Source organism: Zonotrichia leucophrys, chromosome 2 (genome assembly GCF_028769735.1).
Source record: "Zonotrichia leucophrys gambelii isolate GWCS_2022_RI chromosome 2, RI_Zleu_2.0, whole genome shotgun sequence".
Taxonomy (NCBI): domain Eukaryota; kingdom Metazoa; phylum Chordata; class Aves; order Passeriformes; family Passerellidae; genus Zonotrichia; species Zonotrichia leucophrys.
The window spans coordinates 2,452,698-2,480,319 of NC_088171.1; the positions used below are offsets into that span (position 1 = coordinate 2,452,698).

At 48.7% G+C, this 27,622-nt stretch overlaps 1 protein-coding gene across 1 annotated transcript in view; it reads right to left on the reverse strand.

The window, feature by feature from the left end:
• Positions 1–27,305, reverse strand: part of WNT9A (Wnt family member 9A) — a 64,904-nt gene extending 37,599 nt beyond the window's left edge. The window contains exon 1 of the mRNA XM_064703259.1: positions 27,188–27,305. Coding sequence (XP_064559329.1) covers positions 27,188–27,282 — 95 coding nt within the window. The 5' untranslated portion in view covers positions 27,283–27,305. The remainder of the gene's footprint in view (positions 1–27,187) is intronic.
• Positions 27,306–27,622: the final 317 nt, after the last annotated feature.

The window sequence follows — 27,622 nt, forward strand, 5'->3', positions numbered from 1 at the left end:
CTGATGCTCCTTCACCCCCTTACTCCAAGGGCTGCATCCAGGCCCAGCTTTGGAGAAGGGAAGCTGGTGCTGGCACTGGGGTTAATCAGAGGGGGAAAACAGATAAATATTGATGTTTTTACTAGATCTCAGCTATCTTTCCAATGTGACTTGACTGCAGAACAGTGGCAAGGACCTCAGCCAGAGCTACCCTGGCCAACACTTCAGGTGAACATCCTCAGGATCCTTGCTGAGTTCAGCACATACCTGTTTTCTTATACTACAAAAAGTCTGTCTGAACAAAGAGCCACATTAACCCAAACACCCCCAGCCAGGGAAAGCCACAGTTTTATTCTGTGGACTGAACAGCAACCATAAAAAATGGGAGAAAGAGGGAGAGCCATTTTTTTATACAGTGAAAGGATAAGCAGAAAGAGTTTTAAACTAAAAGAGGAGATACTTTGATTAGATATAGGGAAGAAATTCTTCCCTGTAAGGCACCACACACCTGGAAGTGTCCAAGACCTGGCTGGATGAGGCTTGGAGCAACCTGGGACAGCAGGAGGGTGGAATTTTAAAGTCCCTTCCAACCCAACCCAACCCAAGCTCTGATTTTCTGATCCACTTCCAAGCAATGCATTTGTGCTCAGTAATTGAAATCCTTTGTGCATTAAAGCAGCACGTGGGGCACACTCCACCAACCAGTATTAAGGAAAGCATTTCCTTCCTGTATTGATCACCCACCCACCCCACAAAGTGGCATTAAAAAGGCAGAGGGGGGAGGACAACAAGCCAAGTGTTACACATAGCAAATTCTGATTAGATTATGAAACTTTAAGAAGATCTTAACAAGTGGACAGTGTGCATTTTACATAATTAGCTTGGTTGCTTATAAATGCCTCCCATAGTGCCAATGGCAGATTTTCACCACCTAAAATAGCCTAAAGCTGTCGGATTCAGGAGCTCCTGCCATCCCAATTTAGATCAACTCAAACACACAAAACCACGAGGTGGTTTCGTTACACCGAGATTAAGAATTGAATCGGCTCTTGTGTGCCTGGATGGTGGAAGGGGTAAAAGATTACAGAGGGCAAAGACACATTATGTCACCCTAGCCCAATCCCCACTGAATGTGGCAGCTGTTCCTCGCTGGGTTTTGGGGGATTTTGGGTCACTTTTCAGGGGGACAGAGCCCGGCTTTAGGGCTGGATGTGAAGTTGTGGGATGCCACAGCTGCATCCATATTCATGGAGCTGAGAGCCGCTGCCCAGCTCTGTGAGACTCATCCTTCATCAAACTGGGGCTGTTCCACTCCAATTCCAAGAAGCAGCTCGGAGCAAGCCTCGAGTTACAACCACTGCCTAAAAAAGGTGACCTCAGGAGCAGCAGAGCAGGTAAAGAAACCATTTGATTTGCAAGCTGGGGGTGTTGGAGAAGGAAGTACCAACAAAAGCAGAGCTACACTGTGTTATTCGTCTGCCTTCCCCCACTTAAAGGGAAAAACATTTTCAATTTTAATTAAAAAGTGCAAGAAAACATTATTCCTCTGCATCCCTGCACTTAAAGGGAAAAATATTTTCAATTTTAATTAATAAGAGTAAGAAAATGTTATTCCTCTTCCAATCCTCTGCATCCCTGCACTTAAATGGAAAAAAATTTTCAATTCAAATTAAAAAGTGCAAGAAAATGTTATTCCTCTAGCAATCCTCTGCATCCCTTCAGTTAAAGGGAAAAACATCTTCAATTCTAATTTAAAAGTACAAGAAAACATGATAGGAAGTATCTTGAGGAAAAACCCTCTTGGGAAGAGTGTCCATAGGTTTAGCGTTATCCCAGCAGGTAAAGATCATCCAGAATAGCTGCAATCAACCTGTGTGAGTTCCCATTTCCTAAAACAGCCAACAAAAGCTCAGAAAAGCAGCAGAGCAGAAAGACAGGACTGAGATCAGTAAAGCTGCCATGGTCTAGCACTGGGTCCTTTCAATATCCCACACTGGGCATTTCCAAGGGCCAAAGAACTTGAGGGAAAAGGGAAATGTTTCTGGTACCCTCCAGGAGAGCTGGAGAGGGACTGGGGACAAGGATGGAGGGACAGGACACAGGGAATGGCTCCCAGTGCCAGAGGGCAGGGATGGATGGGAGATTGGGAATTGGGAATTCCTGGCTGGGATGGAATTCCCAGAGCAGCTGGGGCTGCCCCTGGATCCCTGGAAGGGTCCAAGGCCAGGCTGGAACACCCTGGGACAGTGGGAGGTGTCCCTGCCCACAACAGGATAGTGTCATTATGCTGAGTTTTTATCTTTTTTTCCTCTATAAGGCTTTTTAAGGACAAATTGTCTTATTACAAAACGATACTTAAATTATTTTCACTTTTAACTTAATAACTAACTAGTCATGTTTCACAATGTGGACTTTTATCTAATTATATAATGCTACTTGAACTCATGAAGAAGGTGAAGAAGGATTAGTTTCTGTTTCAAAACTTCCATTTTGTTTTGTATATATTACTACATTCTAAAATTTTTAATTCTAAGTTTCCTACTATGTGATATTATACACATTAATTCAAACTATACACTCATAATTTTAGTTTTATCACTTAATTTTGGAAGCTTCTTCACAGCCTCAGGTCAATGCAGTGTTCTCTTGGGGGTCAGTGCTTGTCAGGAGAGAAATCTGAAATTCTCAGTAACCAGGGGTCCAACAGGATGAGATGATTTCTCCTTTACCCTTCTAATCCAAACTATTGAGTGATTCTGTGATTTCCCTTTGAGTCTAACTCTTTAGACCTCAGAAACTGAGGATTCGGGGCGTGCAATCTCCAGTACAGGGTTTGAATATTTTCCTTTGGAAAGATTGCTGAGTTTCAGCTGAATGGAAGGCGTTGGGTTTCACCTATGAGGAACTACAGTGAGGCCAGAAGTCCCAGCTGAGAGAGACCCCAATAATTAAAACATTTGGGAAAAGCCAACTGGTGCAATTTCTGCACAGAGCATTGACCCAGGAGGATGTTCTGCCTCACAACATAAAGTGTTTGTGCTGAAAACACAGGATCCATTCCCAATCAATTTTCTAAACATTCAGAGCTGACATCTCATTTGAAATAATTATCTGCATCCCTAAAATCCTCTGAAACATCCAGAATGCTACAGAATCCATCTGTGAAAGAGATGAAGAGATTTGAAGGTTTGGGGTCTAAATTGTTCCTTGTGAATTCCTTTGGGAATAGGAGCGGAAGAAGCAAAAGGAACAAAATCATTACAGACAAATTACCTGAATTTGAGCCACTCAAGGGCAGGAAACATCAGCATAATTCTATGTATGCAATAGGAAATCAATTCTAGTAAAAATAATAGAAAAATGGCCATACTCTGCAAGGCAGCAGAATCCTTTTCCACATTCCCATCTTTTCTTAATTCCCAAAGGACGGCTAAAGGGAAAAGAGGCAGTTGGCAATGGGAGGAGCAAACTCATTTTTGAGAATTAAAATTCATTCTCATAGTGTGACAATAAAAAGCAAATTCAGGGAAAGAACATTCACAGTTGTTCCCAGGTCATCAGTATTCCTCATTTTCCAGGCTTTAGGTTTCCCTGGTGTGACAACCAAATACAGGATGACCTATAATAATTCCAAGTACTCCAAAGTAATGAAAAGAAATCTGATTTTCAGCATCAGGAGCAATGCTGGACTAAGTGGACTCTTGACAGCTTTCTCTGAGCTCTGTGTCAGACAGCACCTTAAAAACACCCACGAGGACCCAAATGTGTTTTCCATGGAATAGAGAACATGGATAATGTGTTCTAAATCAGCCCTGGGGCCAGGCAGTTAATGAGAACAGAAAAGAAATATTCAGTAATTGCCCATTCACTGCAAGGGGAGAGGAATTGCAGAACAAACCTCGCATGGAATCACGGGACAGAATTCCATGGCAGGGTGCATGCATGGAGGGGATGACTGAGGTAACTCCTCTGGAGCTTCCCAAATTAAACTCTGAGCTCTTAATTAGCAGTAATTGTGCAGTAAAAGGTGTCTCCAGATACCTGGGGTGCTGGCATTGGATCACAGATTACATCTGGATTCACTTGCAGATGCACTTTTGGTGGTTATGCTCAGTTTTTCATGGATTTGCCAGGAATTGTGCCCAGCACTACAAGAGACAAGCAAATTCCAGGGGGTCCAGGGTGTACCTGAGTGTACAGACACACCAGGGAAATCCTGGGGTGTGAACAAATAAAAAGTGAATTTTTTGACAACACAGGTGCAATTTGTCCGACATGGAAGCACAACAAGAGGAATAAAAATTAAAATAAATATTAAAACCCTCATATTGGATATATTCCATAAGCAAGAAAGCTTTGCTGGAAGTCTTCAGAAATAACCTGAATCCTCCTTTTCAGTTCAGCTCTTGATATTCCAACACGAGCAGGGATAAAGAACACTGAGAACCATTCTTGAACTACTCCATCAACAGATGCTCATTAGAGCTAATCGCAACCAGAGCAGCCCCAGCCTGAAATGGAGTTTCCATCTGTCTCCAAAATGCACGTGGGCTTAGCTGTACAAATCCCACATCCCACCTACTTCTGTGGATCTGGACACTGAGTCATTATTCCCAGGAGGATACAGGGCACAGCTACATGGAGCCCATCAGAATTAGAGTTAACAAGCTAAAAATATAAAAAAAATAAAAGCAGAAGAATCTGAATTATTTTTCAAGGGTCACAAAGATGATCAGCTATTGAGTAAAATATAAAAAAAACTATTAATAATGATATTGGAGAAAGAGCATACTTATATTCCCAATTAAAAATTAAAATAAAAACTTGCTAATTAATAAATCTCAGCAGGGAGGATAAGCAGAACCAGAGCTGCCCACTCAATACAAGAAGACAACTCAGGGCAAAAGAAAAATTTGTCTGAGCCCTGCTTGCACTCCAATTTAGCCTGAGTCGTTATTTTTTCCCTGAATCCTGCGGCAAAACATATTTAAAAGGAAGGGCATGAATGTAAATTGAAAGGAAATTCAGGAGATTCAAGGAAACTTGGGAGTTTAAGCAGACGCAGGTTGAGATCTGCCTTTGGTTTCTTGGACAAACCAAACCAGAATTCGCAGCTCTTTCAGCAAATCCTACGCAACCACGTTGCTGAAGCAGCAGCTGAAACCCAAGAGCTCTGTGACAGAACTTGGCCACGTCCTTGCCCGGGAGCCGGGATCACATTCCCCAGCCCCTCGCTCCGTCTGAGCCCGAGACTTTCCCGCTGGCCCCGTGTCAAGAGCCCGGTCCCACTCCCAGCCTCGGCGGCCCCTCGCTGCCAGAGCCTCCTGCCAGACCTCCCTGAGGCTGGGGAGGTGTCCAGCATCCATCCCTGACCCTCATAACCCCAGGGACACCAACCTGGATGTGCCACAGCTCGTTTCTGTGAAACCCCGCCAGCGATGCCGCGGCCTGGACCGCGGGAACGACGGCGGCGGCAGCTTTGTGCTCCACATTTGTTTGCCATTTGTTTTCCTGGTGCTGGAGAAAGGAATCCCTCCAGTTTACCCCAGTCCAGCCCCAAACCAGCAGTGCCCCAAAAATGTATCGCTCACAGGCAGCTGGAGCAACAAAAATTAACCAAAATCATGGAGATATAGGGAGGGAACGCCTGGGAGATGTTCACTTCATTGTCACAGGTCTCCGGATGAAGGGAGCAAGAATAACCCATCCTAGCACAAAAATATTGCTATTAATCATCAAAATACCCTTTGTATTAATTTCTTCCACCCTCTGTCACTTTAAGCAAGAACTCAAGACTATTTTCCCAGGATCATGACTTCCCACCCAACTTTCTGCTGAAGGATATCGATCTTGAGGGCTTGACATTCCAGTAAAAAACCCTAATCCATTCTAGAAGCAAAGTGAAGTTTAGCAAAGCAAATGGCAGCTTCAAGGAGGAAAGTAATGCCCAAAGAACACAAAGATAAGAGGAAAACCTTTCTACCATAATTTCTTTGTCAATCAAAAGCATTCTTCACTGTGGAATTTTCCTCCGAGGTAAAGAGTGCCATGCCATTAATTTAAAAAAAACCCTCAAAGTTTCCAAAGCATTTCAAGTGATAAAACCCAAGTTAGAGCCTGAAAATAAATCATAACAGTAATATGCACACACTTGAGAGAAGAGGGGAAGAAAAAAAAAAAACAAACCAGATATAAACCTACACTGGAAAAATCTTGCACTTAAGTGTAGCCAAAATGCCAGTTGCTACATGTCACATTTGGGCGCTCCAGGCAACGCTATCACAATGGCTAACAGGGGCAGGCAGAGCTCCAAGACCCGAGTCCAAAGCCCAAGAGGACACACAGATGCTCCTCGGAGAACAGGGATGGCATCTCAGGCTTTCTGCTGAGGCTTTCACACACGTTCAGCATCCTGAGCAGCGGCGCGAGTCAGAGCAAGGCTGCGACCTTTGGGACGCCGTTCCCGGCTAATCCCGCCTGAAGGAGGGCCCCAGAAAACATTTAGATTGAAGGATCCGTGAGATTAAGATGTTTATCCGTGCTGTGTCCTGCACAGTTGGGATTTCAGTGTCTCCTGGCTGCACGAGCTCGGGAGGACCAAGGGCCAAGAACGAGAGAGGGGAGGGATAGCAACGCTCACAACTGCTGCGAGTGTTTGCTGGAAACCTGTCCCAGGCTGCAGATAAAGGAGTAAAACAGGATCAGGGGAGATTTTCCCCACATGGAAACACCCTGGGAGGCTGAGCTGACACAGCTGTTGGGGCCAACAAGTGAAGAGCACAGTGTGAGACTCTGTAGGGTGAAATGCTTGAGTTTTACAGATGTTCGTATCTGGCTTTGGCCAGGAAAGGTGCTGTGAACCCCTAAAGGTCACCCCAAGCTATCAACAGCCCAAAGGGGACTCAGAACAAATGTTAAGGTCAATTAACTCCTGCTCAGCCTGGAGAAACCAACTGTGTGCAGAGCTGAGGGTCTCCCTCCCATTCCAACCTGTAAGGGCATTTGGCACCAGAGTCCCAACAGGGAAACCTCATGGAGGCACTCAAATCACAGAATATCCTGAGTGGGAAGGGACCCACAGGGATCATCAAGTCCAACTCCACCCCTGCAAAGACACCCCAAAAATGCCAGCCTGTCCCTGAGAGCATTGTCCAAACACTCCTGGAGTTCTGGCAGCCTCAGGGCTGTGCCCAACCATCCTCTGGGGGAAGAAGATATCCAACCTGAACCCCTCAACAGCCTCCTGCTGTTCTTCTGGATCCTATCACTGGTCACTACAATGCCTCAGGTTTTAGCTTTTATATTTTCAGATTCTGTGCTGCTTTAGTGTGTGGGTCTGAGCTCCACATCAGGGCATGGTGAGCTCTGTGCACAGAGCAGGGAGACAAAACAATTCCTGCTCCAGCTGGGCACCAAGGACAAATGATCCAAATCTCAGCCCAGGAGCACAAACCCCGTGGGCTGGAGAGAGAAAAACAAGCAGGGTGGGACTGCCTGGGCTAAAGCTGGAATGGGACAATGAACTGCAAGGTGCAAATGGAGCAGAACTGATCCCAGGGAGAGAGCCCGGGAGCGCTCGTGCATTTTGGGGCCATTTTGGTTCATCTTGGGTGCAGCCCTGGCTGGGCTCTGGTGCTGCCCAAGGTGCATCCATGGAGGAGATCCTTTGAATAAATCCCTGCTTTATTCTTTGGCTCGGTCCAGCCTCTGCTCTAGGTCAGCCTGCACAAGGCATCAAGTACAGAGAAGAGATCAGTGCCTGCACCTCCAACTCCCTCAGGAGGAAGCTGCTGACTGCTATCCCTGGAGGATAATGCTGAGCTCTCCCAAGTTTGCAGCAAGGGAATGCAGGTCCCCAAAGCAACTTTGGCCACAGAAAAACACACCTTGGACAAAGTGGAGGAGAGTTGAGGTGATACAGTAGGAGGGAGGATGAAGACAGCAGCAAGAAAAGAGACTTTCCCAATGCACATGGACTGAAGAGACAGGGATTTATGGCAAAGTGACCAGTAAAAACCTTTCTATCCCACCTTCATGCTGGAATAATTATCATTTAGATAGAGTGTCCATAGCAGTTTGCAAACTGCAGGTTAAGAACCTCACACAAGACAATTTGGGTCACAGATGAGGAGACAGCACAATTTGGTTCTAGCACAGAAAATCCACACTGAGCTACAACAGCACTGCAGTTCCTACAGAGGTTGTGAATTCCCCATCCTGGAAGTGTCCAAGGCCAGGCTGGACAGGGCTTGGAGCAACTTGGGACAGTGGAAGGTTCCCTGTCCATGGCAGGGGGCTGGAATGAGATGGGCTTTGAGGTCCCTTCCAACCCAAACCATTCTGGAATTCTACAGAGTCATGCTTGGATGCTGCATGGCAGGAGATCCATGAAGGAACAGGACAAGGCAATCACTGCTTCCAGAATATTTCTGGCCCAATACCTCCTGTGGCTCATTTAGGATGATAGGGAAGAGGTCCTGGGCAAGGATGGTCCCTGATAATTCCATGTTCTTCCACATTTGGTCATAATAAGTGGATGGGTGAATCAGAGAGAAACCATTGGACATTCCCCAGCAAGGTTTTACAGCTTCCAAAAAAAAAAAAAAACCAAAAAAACACAAAAAACCCAACCAAAAAGTCCCCAAAAAACCCCAACAGTAGTTCCACACTAAAGGTCCCAAAGCTTGTGAGGCAGGTTTAATTTTAGAGCACACTCATCGGATTTGCTTACATAATTTTCTTGATTTGGAAAGCTTTTTATTTTCCTTAGTGAGAAAAGCTGTCCAAATTTATCACGTTAAGTAGGGGGCTGCTTGCCCAAAAGGATCTTAAAATACATTGGCTGCGATTTTCCTTTTAAAGTTTGCATATCACAATTAGGGCAACATGGAATTAGAGCAGCTTTAAAGAGTGAGGTGGGAAAGAAACCATTAAAAAGGACAAATCCTCACCAAATTATCCTGGCACCTAAATGCAACAGCTCTCAGGTTGTCCAGAGGCTGCTGAAAACAGGGCAGCAAGAGATCAAGGAGTGTTCCAGTGTGAACCCATTAAGCAGGATGTATATAAATCCCACAGCAGAGATTTTGAGTGATTTTTAAGAGTTTTCAGTGATTTTCAGAACATCATCTTTCTCTCAGGAACTACTGGAGAAGATGTTGGCCTAACTGGACAAGAGTTTGGTGGGCAAAGGAATTTTCCCTTTGGATCCTCAAAGGGACAGGACTTGGCTGTGATTCTACTCCAGATTTAAATCTGCTCAGCTCCTCCACCCAACCACCAGTTGATCACAGCAAGAACTCATGAAGTTCTTAGGTTCTTCCTAGATTTGTTCTTCCCAACATGAAACCACAAAAAGCCATAAAATCCATACACAGTCAATCCATTACTCCCAATTTTGACACTGATTAGTTCGTTTTTGCAGATGGAAGCTGAGGATCTCCTCAAACAGAGTTTCCATCCCTGTGGAAAAGCTGCAGGGATAGAAAGAAGGGGGCAACTCACAGAGAAAATACAGAAAACCTCACCAATCCCATGAATGCCACAGGTCAACATCCCTAAGAATGAAATTTTACAGGAGGAAAATTTAGTTTAGGTGTTGCCAGGTATGTTCTACCTACTGAAAGCCCATTTTCAGGGCCACTCCAGCAGATCCTTTTTGCCCCCCACCCAACAGTCACAGCAACACACAATGGAAGAAGCGGCCCTGAAGTGAAATAATTTAATTTGGGTCTAAAATGAAAACCTCCCAGGACAAGCAGGTCTTGCATTTATGGTTCCAGCACTCCTGACTGCTTAGAAGAGCAGCTCTGGAGCTCTACAATCCGCCCAGGAAGCCACAAGGGATGGAAAATGACACTGGGCTGCTCTTGGATGTGAGCACTCCCACCTCGAGGGCAGCTTGTTGGATTCCCTCTTTGGCTGATGGTCACAAACTCAAACTTCGTGAGCCTGACCTCAAAGAGGCCTTCAAAAAGCCACCCTAGAACAGACAGAGAACCATGGAATGGTTTGGGTTGGAAAACACCTTAAAGGTCATCCAGTGCCACCCCCTGCCATGGCAGGGACACCTCCCACTGTCCCAGGGTGCTCCAAGCCCTGTCCAGCCTGGCCTTGGACACTCCCAGGGATGGGGGCACCCCCAGGTATCCCTAAGATAGGAGGAGGTTTTGAAGGATGCATTAATGCACCTCTTTCTAGATCCTGAGGTTTGAAACCAGCATCATTCCCAAATAAAAATGTGTCCTGAGGTGAAAGAGTTCTCAGCAACATCTCGGTGTCTTCTCAGGAGTTTCTCAGTTGGACACCTAGATAAAATTGATGTGTTCTCAGTAGTCTTTCAGTATTTCCCAGAGCAAAAAGTCCCCAAAAGTCTTAAGAGATGCTAAAGATGAAGTTAATGGCTTTGTGTCTTAAAGAAGAAAACACTAGCACCTCATGGTGCTAAGCTCACCAGGCACTGCCACCAAAACCTAGGGAGAAAGAGCTCTTGGCCCAGATAATTAAAAGCAATGTCATATAACTAAAAATTTAAATTAAAAAAGGTATTTATTTTTGAGGGTACTTTTTGAGCAAGAATAGACACTTAGATTAGGTATCAGAAAGAAATTATTCCCTGTGAAAGTGGGCAGGCCCTGGCAGAGAGTGCCCAGAGCAGCTGTGGCTGCCCCTGGATCCCTGCAAGTGTCCAGGGCCAGGCTGGGCTTGGAGCACCCTGGGATAGTGAAAGGTGTCCCTGCCACGCCAGGAGGTGGAATGAGATGATCTTTAAGGTTCCTGCCAACCCAACCCATTCCATTAAGAATAAGAAAAACCTCCCCAGATCTGGCCATTGATTTCCATCACCACTCCAGAAAACTTCACCAGAGAAACCAGACTTGGAGCAGGAGCAGAAGCAGAGCAGCCACATTGTCACTGTTTGTGCCTAGCTCCAGCCAAGCCTGAAGGCCACCAGGGCCTGAGGAGCAGCTTGGTGATGTCCTTCAGCTGCTGTGGAGAGAGAAGGAGGAGCTCCTTGGCGGCAAGAAAATGAAATTAAATCAGCTTAGGGCTCAGGCAGAGCTGTAAGCGAGACACAGCCTTTGCAGGACAGCACAGAGGGGCCTTTGAGGGATTTCTGAGCTGCAGCACAGAGAGGTCTCACAGCCCCAGCACATCAGGGCAGCAGCAGCAGCATCCATGTCCTGCCTGTGTGCAGGGTCTGTTCCCTTCTCCACAGCCTGCAGGGACCCTTCAGCAGAGCCATGAGCAACCCAACCTGAAGAAACTCAGGGTTTGTTCACCAACCCCCAAAAAAAATCCCTACAGGGCTGCCAGCGGCTGCTGTGGCCACCCAAAGTGCTCCCCCAGCTCTGAAGGGATGCTGAACCAAGGAGAGGAGCTGAAATATCCTGAGCAGGAGGGGAGGGTGAAGTTACACAGGGCTATTAGTAAAATAAACCTTGCTCTGGCACGCTGGAGGAGCCTTGCCCAGAGCAATGCTGGCACTCACTGCAGTCACTGTGTTTAACCCTTCCTTGGGAAGGGAAGGTGGCAAAGCTGCGCCCAGCAGCCATTCCCTCCACAATCTGCTCAAAGCTGCTCCTCAGGGATTAAACTTGGATGCAAAGCAGGGATCTGATGGGGTCAGGATGGTATTAGGTCAGAGAATGGGGTGTGGGATGAGGACAAAGGGTGGAGAGCCCCATCTGCAGAAGGGTCAGCGCTACATCTTCTCCCCTTCACAGTCAAAATGTTTAGGATCAGCATGAAGGAAATAAGAAGTCATGATATTTTCCCCTCAGGGATCTTCCCTGGCACTGGCAGGATTCCCCTCTTCTCCTCCACACCCACATCAGCCAACACTCCAAACGCAGAGGAAAAGCCCTGTCCCACCCAGCTCCCTCCAAAGCAAGAATTATCCAGGGCACCACATGGAGTGAGACTGTTTTTCACAAAAACTTGAGGAAAACTGAGGCCAAAAAGTCTTTCACAACCACAGCTCACCCTGAACAGGAGGGAAACTCCCCAGCTAAAGGAGGAGTGAGCTGTTGGTCAAATATTCCCAGTTCACCCAGAGATTCAGCACAGCAGGGAAAAGCCGATGTGTGACTCACTGCCCTGCATTTTTGAGTGAAAAAACAAAAAGAGCTTGGGTTGAAGAGTTAAAGGGGGAAAAAAAATTAAAAAATATTTGGAAAAGAAAACAAAAGTTTAAAAAATTAAGGAGAGTAAACACCTGTAAAACACCAATTTTTAGCAGTGGCTCAGCAGATGCAGGAGGAGCTGGTTCACACAGGAGCCGAGGTGAAGTTTGCAGCTCTCAGTGTGAGAGGCTGCCTGCATTAGTCACCGGTAAGGGGACACTCCAGCAATGCTCAACTGGAACGAATGGAGCCCAGGAATGCAAAGTGGGGTGGTGAAACCACATCACTTCTGGAGTGCCTCCTCCAAACAAGGCTCTGAAGTGCCCTTAATTCAGTTCAGCCTGCTTTGCATTGAAATCGAGTCCGTTAAAGTGAATTAAGGACCTTTAATCCCCAAGGAGAGTGTTTCCACCAGGGCTAGTTAAGAGTAATTGAACTAATCCACTTTAAAAGTCACTTCAGATTAGTTGTGCTAAGTGGCTGTGCAGATGAGGCCTGGGAGCACAGGGACCGTCTCTAGCATGCAATAATCCCATCAATCTGCCCCAGGGAGGACAGCTCAGGCCTGGGAGGGATCCAAACCACTCCAATGAGAGCACTAATAGAAATGTCTCCTGGTGCCTGACAGGTGCCACCTGATTGCTACCAAAGGCATTTTCCACGTGGATTTTCTGGGCAGACCACATTTTGCTGGGCATGGCCAAGGGGAAGTTGGGTTTTATGGGCAGCTTCCTGGTCCAACAAGCACTGGCAGCATCTCCCACTCGAGCCATGCTCACATCCCCTCACTGAAATACCAAATACCAAATAGCAATCCCCTCGGATCCAAAGGGGTCAGAGGATGGATTTGGGGCCTGTGCAAGTGGGAAGGGGCCAACTCCACCCTGCACTGATGGCTGGGGGTGACTGGATCCCCCATTTAGTGCTACCACACCCACCCCACTCTTCTGCAAGCTCCCAGGGTGTTCCCCACTTCCCACTGGTTTTCATCCCAGTTCAGTTAGAGCAAAAACAGGTCAGCCCCACACAATTCCCACAGAAACAGCAATCAGAAAGCTAAGAAGGGCAATAAAACCAAACAAAGGGCTACCATCCCTCACTGAAATATCAAATACAGCTCTCCCTCCATTCCCCCGTCCCAAAGGGGTCAGAGGATGGATTTGGGGTCTGTGCAGGTGGGAAGGGGCCAACTCCACCGTGCACTGATGGCTGAGGGTGACTGGATCCCCCATTTATAGCGCTACCACACCCACCCCACTCTTCTGCAAGCTCCCACTTCCCACCGGTTTTCATCCCAGTTCAGTTAGAGCAAAAACAGGTCAGCCCCACACAATTCCCACAGAAACAGCGATCAGGGCAATAAAACCAAACAAAGGGCTACCAACCACCCCAAACCACATCCTGCCTCCATTTTTACCTCAGATCCCCCCTCCCCAGAGCCACCAGCAGCACAGGGCAGCCTCAGCCCAGGTTTTGCCTTTCTAGGAAACCACAGAGCCCCTGTTTCACGCAAGCCACTGCTTCCCCAGCTAAGAATAATCCCCCCAGCTGCTGTTTGATGTCCCCATCGCCATGGATGCAGTGTTTTTTCTCGGGGACATCCACAGGGAGAGGCTGCGTGTGTTCGCTGCCGTTAATGTTTCCTGTGCGGTTCGGGCTGCTTTACCTCCAGGTATGTTTATTCCACTACTCGAGCAAAGCAGCAGACTTTTTAATGGAACTGTTGATATTTTTCCTGGCTGCTGCTCCTCCTGGAGAGGCGAGGCAGCGTACAAACGGAGTTCATTGCTAGCTCCAGCCTGGAGCTGCTCTGCTCCTCCTGGGACCGCGGGGAATTGAAGGTTTCCATTGCACTGGTCAGGTTTCCTCCTTCTCCCCAGCCTTCAAGTTTTAGACACACAAACAGAGGAGCTCGGGCAGCTGACAGGAGCAGGAGCAACGTGTGGCTGCTGCTTGAAGCAAGGGCAGCAGCTGCCCTGGAAATGCAGCCACGCATCTCCCAGCCAGGCTCTGGGAAAGGAGAGCAGGTGCAACGCTGCACCCCCAAAATGAAGCCTGCACCACTCAGCGTGTTCTGCAGGCAGACCTCGAGGGCTGGAGCTTGGTGTTTCCTGCTTTTAAACACTTCAGACCTAACCAATTCAGCAGGAAGATTCCTATAAATTTGTCTTTGGATCCCCCCACACAAATTTGCCTTTGCATCTCCTCTATTGCTGCAACAGAAGGAGAAACTCTAACCCAGTGGGTTCTGCTTTGTCAGGCACATATTGAGGGCATTTTTAAATAAAATCTATAGCTCAACAGCCTTTTGGGGCTTTAAAGGATGTGCACCAAATCCTTGACTCAGCTCAGAGCTGCTCCCTGTGAGAACAGCCCTGTGCCACACCTGAAGGTATTGTATTTGTGGGGTGCCCTGTGGCAGGGAGGAATGATGGATCTGACTCCAAGTTCTCAGAAGGATTATTTATTATTATTCTATATTATATTAAAGAATACTATATTAACTATACTAAAGCATACAGAAAGGATACAGACAGAAGGCTAAAAAGATAATAATGAAAACTTGTGACTCTTTCTAGAGTCCTGACATAGCTTGGCACTGATTGGCCAAAAAAATGAAAACACTCACACCAGAAATCCGATGAAACAATCACCTGTGGGTAAACAATCTCCAAACACATTCCACGTGTGAGCACAACACAGGAGAAGCAAAGGAGATAAGAATTGTTTTCCTTTTTCTCTGAGGCTTCTCAGCTTCCCAGGAGAAAAACCCTGGGCAAAGGGAATTTTCAGACAATGTGAATGTGGCACTGAAGCACCCAAAGCCACGCACACCCTGAGCAATCTCTGCTCCCTTCACCCACAACAGGGTAAAACTGAACATCCAGATAGGTCAGGCAGCAGCTCCAGAGCCACTTCAACCCAAAGCACTTGACAGGAGCCTCCAGAGAGGCCTGGCAGGAGAATAAACAGCCCCACACAGGCAGGGAGGAGCAGCTGTTTGGGCAAAGCCACTGATGTGGCCAGCAGCAGCACTGAGCATCCCTGGGAGCAGCTCAGCTCAGCCCTGGCTCTCTGCAGGCTCTGGGAGGAGTCAGCCCCCACTGCTCACCATGAGTGTGTGAGGGGGCACATCCAGGCAGAAACGCCCCCAGAGCCGTGGTGTCACAGGGTCAGCCCCAAACTGAGGCGTTTGTGTGGCTGTGAGTCAGCCCAGGCCAGGCTGTCAGCTCAGCTGCCCCCTCCCAGCAGAGCTCTCAGATTTTCCATGAGCCTGGAGCAGCCCCAGGGATGCAGGGCTGAGGGAGGATGCCCTTCTCCTGCCCTGGGACAGCCCTGCTGAACCCAGGCTGTGCTCTGGGAACACAAAATCCCACTGCAGTTACTCCTACGGCATCTCCACAACATCAGATTTGTTTCTTCATCATTGGGGATCCTCCGCAAGCTCAGCTGATCCAGGATTATGCCTGGTCCCACCACCCTGCAATCACCATCCCTTCAGCTCAGTGCCTGCCCTGCACCTTGCAGAGAGGCAGATCGGCCTGAAAACACATTTTCCTCAGCTCCACAAACCAGTTTGGACATTACAGCTCGTAACACTGACCACAGGCACTGCTCAAAGCCTCCCTCACACCCTCCCAAGGGCAGCTCTTCAGCTCCAGCCCTCTCTCTCTCCAAACTCATGCTAAGCCTCTGGATTTCCAGAGTCAACAAGGGACAAGCCAGGAGATAGAAAGAGTCCCCAGGGATGCAGCACAGCTGTGCTAACGAGCCAGAGGAAGTGTTGGATCTTTGGTCAGACCCTGTAATTCAGCTCAAGTGGCTGCTTCACCTCTGGCCTCTCAGATCAACTTGTTAACCACAGACTGGGAAAGAGCTCCCTGCTTGCTCCCAGCAGGAGATTGATCTTTGGCAGGGGCTGAAAATGCTGAAAATTCCCCTGCCCCCCTCACCTTTGATTGCAGAGAGGCCCAGAGATGCAGAGAGAGAGAGCTGAGCTCCAGGTTTGCCAGGTATTTCAAGATCTCACCTTACACTGGGAGAGGATTAGGGCTAGAAAAGAATTTTGTCAAGATTAAGCCAAACAAGTCAGTTCTTTTAAATCAAGTATCAGCTCTGGTGAGCTGTCCCCTGAGGGGTTTGGGCTGCAGGATTGGGTTTCTTGTCAGAGGAGAGCAGCTGATCTCCATGTTCCTGAGCTGGGAACGGTCCCCTAAGTCATGGACTGCCCTGGGAGAGGCTCTGCAGCCAACACCAGTGGATCCAGTCCAAGGTGGACGCTCATCCCCAGTGCAGCCACTGAGCTGCCTCCCAGCTTCCCAATCCAGGGTGTAAAAAAGCTGAGAAACACCAAAATCCAGCAGCCTTTCCATGTTAACTCAAGTGCAAACACATTTTCTTTGATTATCTGGGTAATTTTCAAAGCCTTGGCTGATGAGCCCTCAGCCACCATTCCCCACTACCCAAAAGCTTCAGCAGCCATCAACAAAAAGTACACTTACACCACCAGGGCTGCCTGGCTTTGTTTTGCTGGAATACCAAACATCAGGTCATAAATCTTAAAAAAAAAAATTAATCCAAAAAGATAATGAGAAATTATATTAATTGAATTATATTAATTATATTTAGCATTAATTATCCTATATTTTATTATATATAATAATTAATACTAAATTATTAAATACATATATACTTATTTATATTTATACTATATCATATATTTATTGTTAATTATTAATATATAATATATATTAATATATATTACATTTAATACATGTAATGTATTATATATATGTCATATTTTTATTCTTATGTATTAAGTTTATATTATTATATTTACATTACATTTATTATATTATTAATTATATTTAGTTATTTAATTATATTAATATTTAGAGTAATTATATCATTGTATTATATTGATATTTATATTAATTATATCATTGCATTATATTAATATTTATAGTAATTGTAGAATTATTATATTAATATTTCTAGTAAAATAGTAAAGAAACAATGGCCTCAGCTCAGCAGGGGTTGACAACAGGGGTTCCCACTGAGGTCTGCACTGGGAATTAGCTGTAGGAAAGCCATGAGGAGCAGGGCACAGCAATCCCTCCATGCTGTTCCTTTTAGGATCAGGTGAGGGAAGGCTACAAAAATCCCAGCAAGTCATGAGAAAGACCTGCCATGGGACACCTTCCCCTGTCCCAGGGTGCTCCAAGCCCATCCAGCCTGGCCTTGGGCACTTCCAGAGATGCAGGGGCAGCCACAGCTGCTCTGGGCACCCTGTGCCAGGGCTCCCCACTCTCACAGGGAGGAATTCCTCCCCAATATTTCATTTTTCCTGTTCTCTGGCAGTGGAAGCCATTTCCCTGTGTCCTGTCCCTCTATCCCTTGTCCAAGTCCCTCTCCAGCTCTCCTGGAGCCCCTTTAAGCACTAGAAGGAGCTCTGAGGTCAGAGTTAAGAGGTGCTGAAGACCCAGAAGCAGAAATCCCAGTGCCAAGCTGTGGACTCTGAATCCGAACAATTCATTTTGCCACTTGTGTCCCCACCCAGGGGTCACACTCAACACACCTCCCTGGGTACTTCAAAATAAGCTGTTAATTTTTGATATTATTTCTTTTGCTCATCCATTGACCTCTTCCAAAATGATCTGGCCTTGAAAACAGCAGTGGCTTCACCCTCTTTGTGCTGGGAGCTGCTCCACAGAAATTCAGAAAATTTCAACAGCACACCAAGGTTCTGATGAAACTTCTGCCCATTCCTGCCTCAGCCAGCCAGCAGGTGTGGCACATTCACATTTTCTGGAAAAATCCCTTCGTCCAGGATTTTTCTCCTGGGAAGCTGAGAAGCCTCAGAGAAAAGGAAAACAATTCTTATCTCATTTGCTTCTCCTGTGTTTTACTGCTTTGGAATGTGTTTGGAGATTGTTTCGTTGGATTCTGGTATGACTTGTTTTCACTTATTGGCCAATCAGTGTCGAGACTCTGGAGAGAGTCAGGAGTTTTCATTATCATGTTTTTAGCATTTTATAAGTATCCCTTCTGTATTCTTTAGTATAGTTTAGCTTAGTATTCTTTAATATAATATAGCATTATAAAATAATAAATTAACCTTCTGAGAACATGGAGTCAGATCCATCATTCCTCCCTGCCATGGGGCACCCCACAAATACAATAAGCAGGGAGGGTTTGCAGCTAAACCCAGATGTCCCTGTGGGTCTCTTTCAGTGCTTCACTCAGATCTGGAGGAAATCATCTGCTGCTCCACTCTGGAAGACCCCAAGAAATTTTTCCAGGAAAGTTTTGCTCCAATTGGGAAATTCCTCCATCCAGCACATGGCAAATGCAGAAACCAGAGCAAGTTTGCCCCAAACTCCATGAGCAATTAATGCTGTTTTAATCAGCTAGGCCAAATGGATCTGCTCATGAAATTCCTGCCGACTCCCATCCAGCCTGTTGGGAATCAACAGGAATTGGGTGTTCCATGCTGTATCCCAGACTCAGCATTTCTGTCAGAAATTGTTGAGTTTGCATTTTCTGTGGTGGATGAAGAGAAAAGAGGTTTTCCTCTGTGTTCCTGCCCAAAAAAGAGTTTAGGGTTTTTTTAACCTGTCATTTCCCCTTCCCCCAAAATCCTTCAGCAACTGAATTAACAAAATGCTCCCCACACCTTAGAGAACAGTTTATAATAACAGACTGGAATGCTACAAAACACAATCAGGAGCTGCTGGATTCAATTGAAACAAGAGTTCCTGGTAAGAACTGAGGGAAGAAAAAAAAAAAAAATCAGGATATATTCTTCTATCAGCTCCAGCAAATCCTGTAAGTGCTGTGTTTATTCACAGAATCAAAATACTCCCTGTTCCACTTGGGGAAGTGCAAACACGCATTACAATAAAATGTAAAGCTTGCTGAGCTGATAAACTTCATAAGTGTGTTTTATGACAGTATCTGCAGAGATAAGGCTCATTAGCACTTACAGCCAGCAGCTGAAGGAACCTTATAAAGCACAGTCACAAACAGCAGAAGAGGAAAAAAAAATTTGCATCTTGACGTCAAAAAAAGCTTCTAAAGGGTTAACCCTTTCGATAATAATAATCCTAATAAGTTCTGGGTCCTCTCGACTTTTCAACTTGATTTGAGTTGGTTCCTGAGCTCTGGAAAAAGTCATGAAAGCAAATCCTAGCTGGCTGATGTTGGTCAGGAACCTGCAGCCACGTTGTGCAGGAGGAGCAGTGGCCCCCCATGACCATTCAGGAGTGCAAACACCAAGCCCTGTGCTCCAGGGCTCCTCAGGTCGAGGAACCCATTGTAGGAACACAGCACAAGCCACCAGAGAGCTGTTCTGGCTGCAGGGAGAAGGGGCAGCTCCAGTGTGGAGGGAAGCCAGAGCCTCAGAAGGTTTCAGGTTAGAAGAACAGGTCCAGGAGAGTTCTTGGATTGCTCCAACACCGCCCTGGGAGTTGGGAACTTGGGAAGTTGGTGTTTAATAGAAGGTTTCAGAGTGAACTCAGCACCATCCCACCCCACAGGGGTCTCTCAAGGCAGCTGGAACCATAGGGACAGAAATTGAGGGGAGCAGATCAAGACAATTTGAATGCATCAAGTTCTCTCCTCAATCATCAGGGGAAGATTTGACACCTTCCTCTTCCACAGAACCCAAGCCCTGAAGGGGCCACATTATTCCATGGAATTGGAGCAGAGAGGATCTACATGGAGCTTCTGGCATCAGAAGTCCTCCCACCTCTGGCAGTCCCCACAGTGGAGGCATTCTGATTTAACATCTTCAAAACCTAACTCCCTCTTAGAAGGGGTCAAGGCACAGGGATGAAACAGGAGACAGGGAAGGCAAATCCAGTCTTGAGCTCTCCTGAGCCAACATTTCCATGTGCCACTATCCCTGTGAAGCTCTGGACCACAAATGCCTCACACTGTGGGAACACCACTGGTGGTCACTGGTCCTGCACCTCCACTGACTCCCCAGCCACCTCCACAACAGCTTAACCTCGAAAGTTTCTTCTGATTCAGATTTTCCACTTAAAAAAAACTTTAAAAATGTTTAAATACCAACATTTATTAGAAATAACAACACTGTAAGCACATCCTTAAATGAAGAGAATGGAATGGAGCATCCCTGGGCCAGGAATATCCACAAGAGAGCTGGGGAGAGCTTTTATACAGGTAGCTAGTGATGGGATGAGTGGGAATGTTTTAAAGTGAAAGAAAACAGGTTTAGGTGAGGTGTTAGGAGGAAATCCTTCCCTGGGAGGGAGGTGAGGCCCTGGCACAGGGTGCCCCTGGATCCCTGGCAGTGCCCAAGGCCAGGTTAGACAGGGCTTGAAGCACCCTGGGACAGTGAAAAGTGTCCCCGCCCATGGCAGGAGGTGAAACTAGAAAAGCTTTCTAAGCCAAATCATTCCATGATCCTCCAAGAGGAAAATACACCAAGTCTGCCAGCAGAATTAATTAATCCGACAGAAACATGAAGAAAGCAGCAAAAACTGACAAAACTTGCTCTGGTCAGAAAGATTCTGACTAAGCTGCATCACAGAGGCTTCTCCATGCAGTCTTCCAGACTTTCCACTTCACCTGCTCCCCCCTTCCCAATCCCACAGCCTAATTCAATTACCTACCACCAAATAAGCCTTCAGGCCATTCTCATTACCCCGATAAAGCACAAGGCCTTTAATTATTAAACACTCTGGGGCTCTTTGTGTTGGGGTTGTGGGGCTGGACTCCCTTTTATTGTTGTCAGCAGCTTCCAGAAATCAAGTTAATCATTGACCAGGCCTTTCAGCAGGAGACCAGAGTCCTGTGGATTCCTGGTCTCTGGTTCTGCATCACCAGTCAGGCTAAAGGAAGTCACCAGCCTCCTGCTTTGCCAGTTATCCACTCAATAGTCTCCTAACAACCCATCTTCCCCCTCCAAGGTGTCATTTACAGCACTGGGAAAAAGAAAAATGCAATATTTGGACATGGAGGCTGCAGCAGTGCTCATCATTAACCTGTGTTCAGAAAGGAACAGCTCCAAGGGAAGGAAACTGAGGCACAAGGTGGTGGTTCCAAAATGTCAAGCAATGTGATCAATCCACTACTTAAGCCAAAAAATTACTAATTCTTGATTGAGTTAATGCTGCTCCATCCAGGAAGAGCTTCCAGACACTTCCCAGCCCGATCTGGGACAAATCCTGCTCCCCAGGGATGAAGATGCAGGTCTGGCACGGTTATTTTTCCAAATATTCCTGGCTTTGCCACCACACTCATGGCACTTCATCAAATCCAGTTCCACTTCCAGGCACCTCCAAAGCAAATGCTGCTTCTGGGCACAGGGTTCCCTCTCCAGAGGAATGGAGGTTAAACACTGCTTTGAGTTGACCCAGAGAGGCCAACTTTGGGAGCCAAGCCAGGCAGGACTCACAGCAGTGACAACTCACCCAGCTCCAAAAAAGCACAGGAAGGGTGGGAAAAAAACAAACCCACCCACCCAAACCAGGCAAACCCTTCCATTTTTCCAAAGAAAACCCCAAAAGCAGCAGCTGAACCCCGCAGAGCCGTGTGGGAGCAGCGGAACGCGCGGCTCAGGGCGGGATGGCTGAGCCGGCCTTTCCGGGCACTCCAGCTGTGTTTGCCTGCCTGCTGCATTCCTGCCTCACCAGCCCAGGCCAGGTTTTGTTTTTTTGGGTCGTGCTGGGAAGCAGCTGCTCCATCTCACACACGCCAGAGCCCGGCGGAGCCACCGCGGCCTGGAGCGGCCTGCACGTGGCCCCACACCACCCTCCAGTGACAGCCACACACACACGGGCTCTGCCATCGCCCAGAGCAGCCCACGGGCTGGGAAATGGGCAGAGAGCCTGTGGGATGGCTTCTCATGGAGGGGACACTCCACCTGGCAGAGCCCGTGGGATTGCTTCTTCTGGAGGGGACATTCCAGATGACACTCAGGGTGATTTCGCACTCCGCTCAGGAAGCCGCCCCAGAGCGCTCACGGTGCCTGAATAGCCCCTTCATGTCCAACATCCTGCTCTAAGTCTCTCCTAACAGAATCACATCCTAAAGGACGAGGTTTCTATCCTACAGCTGATGCTGGAACTTGCAGTGACATGCCCCACTCAGGAACCCACTCCGGAATGCTCACAGCACCTGAACAACCCCTTCAAGTCCAACATCCTGCTCTAAGTCTCTCCTAACAAAATCACACCCTGAAGAACAAGGTTTCTATCCTACAGCTGACACTGGAACTTGCAGTGACTTCATGCCTCACTCAGGAACCTGCCCCAGAGCGCTCACAGCAGCCCGAACAGCCCCTTCAAATCCAACATCCTCCTCTTTTCCAAGTCTCTCCTAACAAAATCACACCCTGAAGGACGAGGTTTCTATCCCACAGCTAACGCTGGAACTCAGGGTGACTTTGCACCCTGCTCAGCTTCCCCTGATGCCCCAGAACACTCACAGCACCTGAACAGCCCCTTCAAGTCAAATGTTTTGCTCTTTTCCAGGTCTCTCCTAACAAAATCACACCCTGAAGGATGAGGTTTCTATCCTACAGCTGACACTGGAGTTGACAGTGACTTCACATCCCGCTCAGGAACCCACTCTAGAGTGCTCATGGTGCCTGAACACTCCTTCAAGTCCAACATCCTCTTCATTTCTAAGTCTCTCTTAACAAAATCACATCCTGAACAGTGAAGTTTCTATCCTACAGCTGATGCTGGAACTCAGGGTGACTTCATGCCCCACTCAGGAACCCACCCCAGAGTGCTCACAGCACATGAACAGCGCCTTCAGGTCCAATATCTCACTCTTTTTTAAGCCTCTCCTAACAAAATCACACCCTGAACAGCCCCTTCAAGTCCAACATCTCACTCTTTTCTAAGTTTCTCTTAACAAAATCACACCCTGAAGGATGAGGTTTCTGTCCTACGGCTGACACTGGAACTCACGGTGATTTCATGCCCCACTCAGGAACCCTGAGGGCGCCTGAACAGCCCCTTCAAGTCCAACATCCTGCTCTTTTCCAAGTCCCTCTTAACAAAATCACACTCTGAACAGCGAGGTTTCTACCCCACAGCAGAGCAGGGCACCTATCCTGCACCTGCCAAAGGGAATAAAAATACACAGCGCTTCCCACACTGCAAAGCCCGCAGTGAGTGGTGTGTTGGTAAATTAGGGCAAGCTATGCTTCCCCTGCCTCCCTCCCTCTCCCCCCGTGAGCATTTGAGGGTTCCTGTTGCCTGCGTGCAGGGGACAGATCAGTTACATTTATGCAGAACATTGCAATCTGTCAATATAAACACTATGTAAGCATGAGCCACTTGTAACATTACTACTGTCTTGACAAGTGTTTGCAGAGGGGGCAGAGCTGCGGGGATCCTTCTGCTCCCGGAGGGAAAGCAGAGCAAAATCCCAACCAGCAGCAAAAATATTCCTTCCAGCAAGAATTAAAAAATAATATTTTTTTTTTAAAGGGGTGCATCAAAACTGAATCAGACTCTAAATCAGAACAGAAAATATAGGAGTTGATTTATGGCTTGGGTCACCCCAGATCAGGAAAGCAGAAGCTCCCACGGGTTGGTTTCCCTTCCCACCAGCACAGGGCACAGCAGGATTGAAGTTCCTCAGCCCCCCTGTCACCCCAGCATGGCTAATCCTGTCACCTGCCACCTCCAAAGCCCAGAAGTGCAAGTCCCAGCACAACTCCCAGATGCTGCTCTGGCATTCCCACCACCCCCAGCCACACTGGAGAGAGGAAAGGCAGGGAGGGAGGGGAGGTACCCACGCCCAGAGCGTGTCAGGCACCGGGAAAGCAGAGCAGGGAGGAAAACTGAAATGCAATGCTTTCTCAGGGATCCTGGCAGCCTGGGGCTGCTCCAGACTCCCCCCAGCAGCCTGCTGGAATATGGTGCAAATTAGTGCTCAGACAGCCCAGCTGCAGAGGCCGTGGCTGGACATAAAAGCAGGCTCACCCCTGGGGCAGCCAGTGCATCCCAGCGGGCTGACACCGAGCCCCAGGCAATGCCTCCCCCCAAAAATTCAAAATTCCACAAAATTCAGCCACTCCCATCATCATCATCTGCTTAGGGGCAGCTCTAAGTGCACCAAGAGCCAGCAAGGCTGTGCTCAGTTTTGCAGACATGCTTTTTTCTCTCTGTCAAAAAGTTCCTTATCAGCCAAGGTTTAGGAGCTGCAGCATCACCACATCCCACCAGCAGCTCCTCCAGCTGCTTCCCAAGAGTTAGGGCAGAGATAAACCCTCCAAACCCCTCCTGAGCAGGTGCCTGCAGGGTCTCAGCTCTGCTCAGCATCACTGCAGGTGCAGGAACCCTGGGTCTTGCTGGCACCTGCTCCAGGAGGAGGGCAGCAATATCCAGCTGCCAGAATTCCCCTCAGAAAAAGGGAAAATGGGAAAATCTCTCTCTCCCTCCACAGACCATCAGCACATCTCCCACTCAGGCAGCTTGAGGATGGAGCAGAACAGCAGCAAGAGCCCCACCTGCACCCCAAACTCTGCTTCCAGAGGGTGTTTATCCTACTCAGCCACTTGTGCATCCTTCCAAGAACACCAGGGAAGCACAGCAGCCTCCAGCCGTGGTGTCCCCAGCCCAGCATCCCCTCCTGGGACAGGCTCAGACATAACTCCATGCTGACACAATCTCATTACCCTGTAACCATGCCCCGTTTCTGTCCCTGGGCACTCATTCCCCACCAGGCCAAACATTTGGAGACGTGGAATTCTTTCCCTGAAATAAGACATTGGGGCTGGGGGGGGAAGGGATCATCCACAGCTGTCTCTGTCCCCCTCCAGGCTGAGGAAGGGAGCAGCCAAAGTGTGACATCTGCTGAGCGCTGCCTCGCTCCGTGCCCCACCACCTCCTCCACAGCGATGCCAGCACCCAGAGGGGCCAGCAGGCCACCAAAAAGTGGCTTTGCTTCAAAAGAAGCATCCTTTCCCTGCCTGGAGGGTGTGTTTTAGCTCAGGTCATCCAGCCATGCTGTTAGCAAGGATTTATCGGAATGAACAGATGTGCTGCCTCACCTGGAGCAGCTCCTTCATGCACGTGGCAAAGAAAAAAGATCAATACCAGCCTTCCTAGGGCATTTTCAGAGAAAACTGGAAAGTTCTGCAGGAACTCTCTGCAGTTCTACTTGCAGAGAGAACTGGGGAGTTCTGCAGGAACACCCAGCTTTTTTACCAGGTGGGATTTCTTTCCTTACCAACAGAGAGAAACCCACAGCAAGGAGGGCTCAGCTCTTCCACACACACTTGTGGGTTATCAGGAGCTGGGATCTCAGCACTGACTATTCCCAGTGGCCCCAGCAGCTCTGCAAGTGCAGCCTCTGCTCTTGGAAGAACAAAGAGGGGATCAGCTGCTCCTTCACTGGGGCTTTAACCAGAAACAAGGAGGTTTTGCATAAGCAAACTCCACTGCACAGCAGCCCTGGAGTGCACATCTGGCTGGGGGCACATCTGGCAGCATCTCCTCTCTGCCAGGCAGGGAGTCTCAAACCAGAAACAGCAGCTGTACCAAGACAGAGAAAATCCCAAAGCGGTCAGGACAGACAGCAGACACTGCCCTTGGCTCAGAATGTTCCTCCTACAGTTAAAACCTCTGGAAGCCAAGAGAGAAACCCCAGAAGGAACTGGAATGAGTTACCTGCTGCTCTAGAGCAGATAGCAGCACAGCAGGGATTAATGGGAGAGTTACAGCCAAGCTCCTTGCAGAGCCTGTCAGTCCCCAAGGCACAATTGAGCTGCACAGTGCCGGTGGTCCTGGGCAGACACACGAGCCAGCGGGCTGGGAACAGCCCTGTGCACACTGCCCAGGGAGAAAAGGGCTTTTCCTAAAAACCTGCACACACAGGACAGGCTGTTTCCTTAGAAAACCAGCCCCAGCAGCAGGAAGTGAAACGGTTGTGGAGTTGGAAACAGAAGATGTAAGTAGCGCTGTTTGGAAAACTTTGCCAGACCACAAGCAATGGACAAGCCTCAACACCAGGATTTGTTTTACTGGAAAGAAGGGGGGAAAACCTCAAGTCTGCTAAAACATTCTCCAGGGCTGGTCCAGTGGCTCCTACCAGTGGTCGCAACACAACATCCCAAAAAAAGGGAAAAGAAAAAAAAAAAAAAGAAAAGAAAAAGAAGCAAGAACTCCCACTGTTGTGCAAACTTACACAAAACCTCTTACACAGGTGCTCGCGTCAAACTCCTCTCTCAAACCGACAACGTTTTGCGACAAAGGGTTTAAAATTAAGGATAAGAGGCAGCGACAGCCCAAAAAGCACAGAGGGAAAACCCGCACGGAGCTGAGGCGGCTGCGGGGGGTATTGAACGGGAGCGGGGTGAATTGGCTGGTCCAGCTCACCGCATGGAGCCGGGACAGCGGGATAAGAGGGATAAAAATAGGGGGATAAATCCCCGAGATAAGAAGGATAAAACCTCAGTATAAGGGGGATAAAACCCCCGGGATAATGGGGATAAATCCCCGGGATCGGGGGTCGGGAAGGGATCGGGATCCACCTGCGCGACGCGCGCCGGGCCGGGAGCGCCCCCTGCCGGCCGCGCCCCGCGCACAGGTGAGCGCCGGGGATGCGGCGCCCGCACCCGCGGATCCCCCAAAAAACAACGGGCAGCACCCCCTTGCCGGCACCTGGTATAGAAACCCATGCTTTAATTGCGGGGAAAACTGAATTTTCTCCGCACTGTCCCGTGCTGCGGGGTTACTGGTGCGCTGCAGGTCCGCTCAGTGCGGAGAATGGGGGAACGAAGCGCTCACTCGCCCCCGGCCCCGGGACTCAGCCCGGCAGCTCCCGGGGGGCTGTGACCCTCGGCTCCCGGAGCGCCCGGTCCCGCCTGGCAAATCCAAGGGGATTCCGGGCGCTGGGACGCGGGACAGCCGCGGGCACAGCGCTGTCGCTGCCCCTGTCCCGGCTGTCACTCCAAGAGGGGATGCCCGCACCCCCGAGGAACGGAGGGTACCCGCAGAAGAACAGCGGCATCCCCACCAAAGCGCAAAACCCCTTGAGCGTCAAAAAAAACAAACTCGGGCAAAAGTTACAGAGCAGGAGCGGGGGGCACCTACCCGAAGTAGGCGGCGGAGGGCCGCGGGGCGCAGGCGAGCAGCCCTAGGAGCGCGCAGGAGGAGAGCCATCCCAGCAGGACGTGTCCATCCAGCATCTTGCAGCGGCGCCGGCGCTGCTCATCTCGTTCCCCCGCCGCGCCCGCTGCGGCCCCGCCGCCCGCCCCGCTTCTTATAGCGCGGCCGGCGGAGAGAGCCCGAGCGGCGGCGGGGCGGGCCGGGGAGGGGCCGCCGGGGGGGGAGGGACACGGGGGAGAGGCGGGCTGCGACACGGGGACACGCCCCGGGAGGAGGGACACGGAGCGGAGGGGCGGGGAGAGAGCGCGGAACGCGAGCGGAGCGGGGAGAGCCGGACGCGGTGGGGAAGGGGAGAGGGCAGGAGGGGAGAGAGGGATGAGTGTGCCAGGGTGGGTGTGCAAGGGATTGGTATCTGGGTAT